The sequence below is a fragment of the Nerophis lumbriciformis genome, linkage group LG18 (genome assembly GCF_033978685.3).
Source record: "Nerophis lumbriciformis linkage group LG18, RoL_Nlum_v2.1, whole genome shotgun sequence".
In the NCBI taxonomy this organism is placed as follows: domain Eukaryota; kingdom Metazoa; phylum Chordata; class Actinopteri; order Syngnathiformes; family Syngnathidae; genus Nerophis; species Nerophis lumbriciformis.
Genome location: NC_084565.2, coordinates 29,634,096 through 29,642,500, shown reverse-complemented (window position 1 = coordinate 29,642,500; position 8,405 = coordinate 29,634,096). Strand labels below are relative to the sequence as shown.

The 8,405-nt window shown below is 40.4% G+C and overlaps 1 protein-coding gene across 1 annotated transcript in view; it reads right to left on the bottom strand.

Annotated features, from left to right (window-relative positions):
* The window catches only part of dio1 (iodothyronine deiodinase 1), a 28,716-nt gene extending 20,600 nt beyond the window's left edge, over positions 1 to 8,116 (bottom strand). Inside the window, exon 1 of the mRNA XM_061977977.1 lies at positions 7,714 to 8,116. Within this exon, the coding sequence (XP_061833961.1) occupies positions 7,714 to 8,050 (337 nt within the window). The 5' untranslated portion in view covers positions 8,051 to 8,116. The remainder of the gene's footprint in view (positions 1 to 7,713) is intronic.
* Positions 8,117 to 8,405: the final 289 nt, after the last annotated feature.

Here is an 8,405-nt window from a genome sequence, read left to right as displayed (position 1 = left end):
TTGGTCTTTCTTTGTATTGTACTGAAGTCATATACAAATGTAAACATGGTAGGCTATAGGCTACTAAGAGCTAAACAACAGCCCATCAGACAATAGCACACAAGCTTGATATACGCAATAACTGTCCTTAATTGAACAAAATTGCAATCTAAAAACACCACATTTGTCAATACAGTGCATCCGGAAAGCGCTTCACTTTTCCATTATTTTAAAGCCTTATGAGGTGGCGACTTGTCCAGGGTGTACCCCGCTTACCGCCCGAATGCAGCTGAGATAGGCTCCAGCAACCCCCGCCCACGCTGAAAGGGAAAAGCTGGATGGAATAAATGCATTTTTGTACTCAAAATTTTACAGACAATACCCCATAATGACAATGTGAGACGGTTTAAACATTTTTTTTTTAGCAAATATATTTAAAATTAAAATAAATCACATGGTGTACATAAGTCTTCACAGCCTTTGCTCAATACTTTGGCAGCAATTACAGCCTCAAGTCTTTTTAAATACGATGCCACAAGCAACATATTACCAATGTTCGCGAAATTACTTTTAAAAAGTAATTCATTGTATTGACTCATGACTTGACCAAAAAACTAATTTAATTACTAACTGAACTAAACTAAAATTACTTTTTAATAAATGTAATTAATTAGTAGGGAAAGTAATTAACGTGCTACTTAAAAAAATAATAAAAAATCAAATATGTGGCATGTATGCAGTTGAGAGACCGTTCATGTACATAATTGGCCAAAAAACCCTAATTCTGATGAGAGCAGCATTTGTGGTTTTGTGTTTGCTTTTAAAAAGCGGTGCCTGTTGCCAAGTGACGTCAGCGAGAGCGCGCTCAGAGCAGTTTGTTGAATATTTTCACTGGATTGTCTTACCTCTGGTTAATAAATAGATTGAATGTGCTTCGATGGCTGTCATATCTACTTGTCCACAAACACGGTATTGTAGGATGGCAAGCTTGTCACTTCAGTCACTGTTTTGTTGTTCATTATTCCTTCGTAGTGGTAGTGTGTATCTGTGCGTGTATTACATAATGTTTGCAGTGTGATGTCGCCTCTCTCTATTTGATATAAAGTGCATTTTAGCGTGGTGCTGGTTGTTGCTTTCATTGGTAAAAAGATATAGCCTGCATTAAACTTGCTGTCCTTCTGACGCTGAACACATTAAAAGTAGCGTGCCACGTTACATTATACGTATCGGTAAGGACGTTGTAACGTACATGAAAGTAATTAAATTCCACGTTACTAGTAAAAGTAACAACGTTATCGCCGTTGTTATACAATGCTGTTTTTATATAAAACCGTTATTAAATAACCCCGTTATTACAAACACTGCATACTACTTACATCAGGGGTGCCCATTAGGTCGATCGCGAGGCATTAAAAAATAGACCTAAAAATTACCAACAATCAGTCACTTTGACATCACTTACGTCACTTGAGGATGTTGGGAGCCAACGCTGGCTAGCTTCGTATGAAAAAAAAAAACGACAGGCAGGAACGCAAGCTCTTTTTATTTCAACTGACTCTCTACTCTTATTGTCCGTCAAAAATGTAAAGACCGACAGCACAGTTCCAATCTTCACGATAAGGATGCTGCTCCATCCTGCCTGGGCTAACAAAATAGGAGACTCATAAAACTATCGCATCAATGTAATTCTTGTAAAGGGTATAAAAAGGAGTATTGAAGCTGGACAAATAATATGCTAAAAACTCATGTGGTATTGGAAAGTGAGGAGGACTTGTTTGTAGAACTTATCAGCACTACTTCTGTATGGAATCTGTGGTTCCTACAAAAACTTTGCGCAGCTTCCCGAACAACAAACCCTGGATTTCCAGCAATGTTATCAAAGTCCTTAACAAGAAAAAGAGGGCATTCAAGGAGGTAGACCAGGCAGATCTGAAGCGCGTGCACGGCGAACTCAAGGTCCAACACCCGGAGGCAAAGGAGGGTTGTCACGACCGGGTTGCATCCTACTGCAGGGTCGTTCTCCCAGGATGCAGACAGACAACTCCGGATGAAGCGTGCAGGTAGGATATGATTTATTTCTCATAAATCATACCACATACAAAATACAGGAAACAAACAAAAGAGACGCGTGCCGATTACACGGGGAGCTAAGGTAAAACTTAGCACATGAATCAAAATAAACGAGAAGCAAGGGTAAACATCCAATGTGACTGTTGCTTAAAGCAAATAAGGAAGCCAGACAGTGTGTGGCGAGCAACGTGAATAAGTAGCTCTCTGATTAGTGCCCGGCAGCAGCTGAGTGTGCCGAACACTAATCAGAGGCAGGTGAAACCAATCAGCACCCATGGTAACCAAAACAAACCCAGGGGTGCACAAAACAGGAACTGAGGGAGTCCAAAACAAAACAAATAAGAACATGAACCGGGCAACGGATCATGACAAGGAGTACAGAAGGAAGGTAGAGCGGAAGCTGCAAAACAACATGAGGGAGGTCTGGGAGGGCATGAAAACCACCACAGGCTGGAAGAAGAAAGACAACAACACAGGAGATGTGGACCCTGCAAGAGCAAACCATTTCAACCTATTTTTGAACAGGTTTGACGGCCCTGTTGCTGCCGCCAGTGTCTGCCCCCCACTCTTCACACGCCCATACTCGCCTCCACTGACATCACCACCAGGAAAAACAAAACACCTCCACACCCCAGGACAGTGTAACCCCCCCTCCCTTCGCCTCCCAGGTGACCAAAGAGCTGAAAAAGCTCCGCCCAAGGAAGGCAGCAGGCCCAGACAAGGTGTGTCCTAGGATGCTAAAGGCCTGCTTTGCTGAGCTGAGGAAGCTGCTTCAGCATGTCCACAACATGAGCTTACGGCTTGGGAAGGTCCCTGTGCTCTGGAAGGCTTTGTGCCTCATCCCAGTCCCTAAGAAGCAAAACCCCAGTGAGCCAGGCGACTTCAGACCTATTGCCCTAACATCCCACGTCATGAAGACCTTTGAACGGCTGCTGCTCCATCTTCTAAGACCCCAGGTCCAACACGCGCAGGATCCACTGCAGTTTGCATACCAGGAGAAGGTAGGCGTGGACAACGCTATCCTCTATCAGGTCTTACTCTTATCTGGACAAAGGGAGCAAGGTGATGAGAATCATGTTTTTCGACTTCTCAAGCCCCTCTAATACCATCCATCCCCTCCTACTGAGAGACAAGCTAAGAAGAGGATGGACTCGCACCTGGTGAGATGGATCACTGACTATATCACCGGAAGGCCACAATACGTCAGACTGAAGAACTGCATATCTGACTGACACTGTGATCAGCAGCCCCAGAGGACCACAGGGGACTGTGGTCTCCCCCGTCTTGTTTACCCTGTATACTTGTGACTACCAGTATAACTTCGAGCTCTGCCACGTGCAGAAATACACTGTGATAAATGGTTGCGTCAAGGATGGACAGGAGAAGGAATACAGGAGTCTTCTTGAGGACTTTGTGACATGGTGCAGTTCTAACCATCTGCAGTTCAACACCTCCAATACCAAGGAGATGGTGGTTGACTTCCGAAGGATCAAACCACATCTACTATCAGTTTCCATTGAGGGGGTCGATGTGGAGGTGGTCAGGACCTACAGGTATTTGTGAGTACAGTTGGATGACAAGCTAGACTAGATGCCAAACATGGACGCTACCTGCACAGGTCAAATTTGTAATTTGTAATTTTATTATTATGTATCGCTGGATGCCTTAAAAAAAAAAAGAACCAATAAAGTATGTATCCATCTATCCATCTATGTATCGATCTACTGTGAATCCTGTCTGATTCCAATCAATGCAAGTCATCAGAATAAAGTAATACACCAACTTACAGTATATTCTTGTCTTCATGAGAGAAGAGAATCATATATATATATATATATATATATATATGTATATATATATATATATATATATATATATATATATGATTTTACTATGGCAATGGGGTGTTGCAAAAAATATATATATATTACCACTCCACTTCAACTTAAATACAGTATAAGTACATTCCAGACAGTTAAAATAAATAAGTTACTATTTTTCTTACTTACCATTGTTCTCTGTTTGACTAATTTCACTTGATCAAACCTTTTTTAACATTCCACACAGTTGTCCGTCGCCAATTTTTGCTTCAAATATAGCGGCTTCACCACATCCAGATTTTTTTCTGCTTATACTACAACATTTTTGCCCTTCATTAAGTATTTTCAAGCATAGAAATGTCAAAGTAAACAAAAAATGTACATACTACAATGTATTGGCCACTACATAAGACCAAACCAATCAAAGCATGCTGTTCAGTATTGTGGCCACTGATTGGCTCAGACTAAGCCAGCATTACTATATTGCATTAAAAGAGTCTAAAGGTGACTAAAGATGCAATGTACATTATTAGGATTTTATCCATACCTATATTCCTAATCAATACCGTAATCTGTACTCTTATGTTTACTACTATATGTAATTGATGTGGAAAAAAATGCGGTTTTCAATTACCATTTTTATAAGCACATGATGTTGTTCACCACCAACATCATGTAACATCTCACAGCAGGGAAGTCTTTTATCAACAACTGCTTTATAAGTCTTAAAAAAGTAAACTGTGTGTGCAGCGTAAAGGCAATGCAGTTATTATCTTGTAAAGTCCACACAGTTCCAACATACAATTACAAATATTTGTGTATGGCATTCATGTGCAGAGCACAGACCCTTTACAAGATATATCATATCAAATGTATCATACAAATAAAAACAATCGATTGGCATGTTACGTGAGTGTGCATTTTGTAACAATAGGAATTATTTGTGTTTATGTTGCACACGGTGACAGACCGGTGGCCATTCTGAGTGTTGACCGCAACCAATTTCTGTGTAGTGTGTACTATTTAAAAAAAAAAAAAAAAAATCAAAAAATCAGTGAGCAAGTTTAATGTTCGATCGTACTTTGCGGGAAAAACCTTGTATGCAACTTTTTGGCCCTGTTTAGTGCGTACACAAGCTTTGTGAATATCAGTATTAAAACCATCTCCCTGTTGTCATAAACCCATTCCGTTTGTAGGATTTATAAGACAGTCCCAGGATGTCACACAGGAAGTTCCATCCAAATCAGATGGTGCACTTCAGAGTAAAAGGTACTGTAAATGATGCATACTCTTTGTCACTTTATTTGCATAATTCTATTCAACAATATTTACATTTCACTTCTAGGATTTACTAGACAATCTGATGACGTTCACCCAGGAAGTTCCATGCAAATTTAATGTAGCACTTCAGAATAAAAGCTACTGTGAAATCTGCATTTATAACTGGAGTTACGTCCAATTTTAGAAAGCAATATTAAAAAAAAATATCCCCATGTTGTCATACAACCATTTAACTTCTGGGATTTACTAGACATTGCTGGAATGTCACTCAGGAAGTTCAATCAAAACTGTTAAACATATCAGAATAAAGTAGTGTGAAGATTTTTTTTTTGATGTTATTTGCACCTGATTTAGGACAACCATGTCCAGGGACACGCGGTAGAAAATGGATTGATGGATGGATGGACGGATGTTTAAAATATCCCCGTTGTCACCCAACCATTCTATTTTTAGGATTTACTTGACAGTCCTAGGACGTCACACAGGAAGTTGAAGGTGATGGTCACTTCTAGGTAAAGGTACTGTAAATTCCAGTGGTGGGCCAGCAAGGCCTTCTCTGCTGGCCTAACGTGACCAGAAATCATGATCATAATTAAAGATAAAATTATTTTTTGATTTTTACTTTCCCTAAATATCTAAAATTATTCATATTCTTTTCATGTCATATTATGCACGTTCCAGTGCTGTTGTTTTTAGTTTTAGTTTGTGTCCAATCAGAATTCAGCTAGCTTTTGTTGCCGTGCTGTACGAAATCTGCGAGACGCCTTCAGAATCAACAATGCTGGCGTCCGTGCACTGTAAGTGAACGGGGACATACAGGTGATAGACCGTTGCGATTGCCAATCAGATCACGAGTTGTTGTCAGTAAGGCCTTCTAGATGGCCTCACGTTGAACGTGACATTTACGTGTCCTGTGATTGGATACTCATCGGGACCGTTAGCGGATGAATTTGAGAACACATAGAGTTGAGAGACAGTTGCGATAGCCAATCAGATCACAAGTTGTTCACAGTAGCTGTTCTGTTACAACTAAAAGTTGTAAACTCTTGTTGTTAAAGTGTGTCATGCTTGTCATTTAATTAACATTGTTACATGTGTATTTGGGGCAGCACGGTGGAAGAGGGGTTATTGCATCTGCCTCACAATACGAAGGTCCTGAATAGTCTGGGGTTCAATCCCGGGCTCGGGATCTTTCTGTGTGGAGTTTGCAATGTTCTCCCCGTGACTGCGTGGGTTCCCTCCGGGTACTCCGGCTTCCTCCCACCTCCAAAGACATGCACCTGGGGATAGGTTGATCGGCAACACTAAATTGGCCCTCGTGTGTGAATGTGAATGTTGTCTGTCTATCTCTGTTGGCCCTGCGATGAGGTGGCGACTTGTCCAGGGTGTACCCCGCCTTCCGCCCGATTGTAGCTGAGATAGGCTCCAGCGCCCCCCGCGACCCGAAGGGAATAAGCGGTAGAAAATGGATGGATGGATGGACATGTGTATTTGTCGCCATCATGTGGTCACGGCAGTTAATATATATTTGAGAAGTGTGTACTTTGAATCAAACTTTATTGACTGGAAGTTCCATAAGCCAAGCAGATACATTTACGGTATATGTTTTAATTGCTGATGCGTTATAATTTATTTTTAAATGTGCCAGAAAAACCCACGTTTTGTACACTGTTGATGTGTTTCAATGTCCAGTAGGGTGTAAATGTGTTTCTGTATATATTTCTCTATCAATGGATCGTGGTGACATCAATTATGGTATTTTGAGAGGTAATCATTGAAGTCAAAGATCACTGAAGGCCTAGGTGGGAAACGCACGGCCTGCCACTGGTAAATTCTGCTTAATATATGAGACTTTATGTACGTATGCTGTTGTTCAACAATATTTCTATTTCACTTCTAGATTGACTAGACCAGGGGTGTCAAACGTAACAGGTTTTATCCGGCCCGGGGGATGAGTTTGCTAAGTATTAAAATGAGCCGAAATTTTTTAATGAAAGAAACCACTGTTCTAAATTTGTCCACTAGATGTCACAATAGCAAATCTTTGTAGATTATGCAACATATGTTAACAAATAAATAAATCACAGTCGAGGAAAATTAGCAAACTACATAAATAACATCCTGTAATTTGATTTTGATATAATTTTTCTATCTTGATAGATTGAAAATTAACACCAATGAGTTGACTGATGAACATTATCACATAATTTATTTAGAAAGTATAAATAACGACAAATAAAAATGGAATACAATCAACCGCAACATGTAAGTGTAAAAAACAACAACATTATGATTTGTACATTATCAGAATGTGCTTGTTCTATTTTTAAACAAAGAAAACAATCTGAAGTTGTCTTTATTTTTAAGTTATCCTGCCGTGATTTTAGCAGTCCGGCCCACTTGGGAGTAGATTTTTCTCCATGTGGCCCCTGATCTAAAATGAGTTTGACACCCCTGGACTAGACAGTTCCAGGATGTCACCCATTTTATTTAAGTACCATTCTGCGTAATACTGCATTTCAGAATAAAAGCCCTGCAAAGTCTACAGCTGTAGCTGACGCACCTTTCAGGAACTTGCAGATGCTGCTCTTCTCCTTGCCCATGGTGATCACAGGTGAGTCAGGGGCTTCTCTCCCAACAAACGCCTCTTGTCCCAAAGACATCCACATGTGTTGTGTGGCGACTTTGACGAAATCCAACGACATGAAGGTCGGACCCCAGTCTTCGTACGCAAATCTGGGATTCTTGGACATGAGAATTGTTTGATCGGATTTAAGGATAGCCTTCTTGACCAAGCTCGGCGAAATAAAACGCAAAATTCGAAGCAACGTGACAAAACAAATCAAAAACATGCACAGGCATGCTGTTTGAATGTAGACTCCCACTTTTTGCAGAAACATGACTTCGATAGTGCTTGAAGTCTTGAATGTGTCTGCTCAGTTTGTAGAGTCGCCACTATATATCAAATGTCCGTTAACGCCTACATGTAGTGATGCCTTCAGTTGCAACTCGGAATTTCGACAATTCCTCGTTCCGTACTGAAGACACTTGTGTATATTCGGTGCGAAATATTTAACGTCGATGAGGCTCCAGAACCCCCCGCGACCTCGAAAGGGACAAGCGGTAAAAAATGGATGGATGGATGGACATACATTGCTTAAGATAACCCATATGAAAAAAATAGTTTCTAAGAAATACATCCGTACAATTCTTCTTCGTTCATTTCTTAGTAAGTAAGTAAGTACATTTTATTTA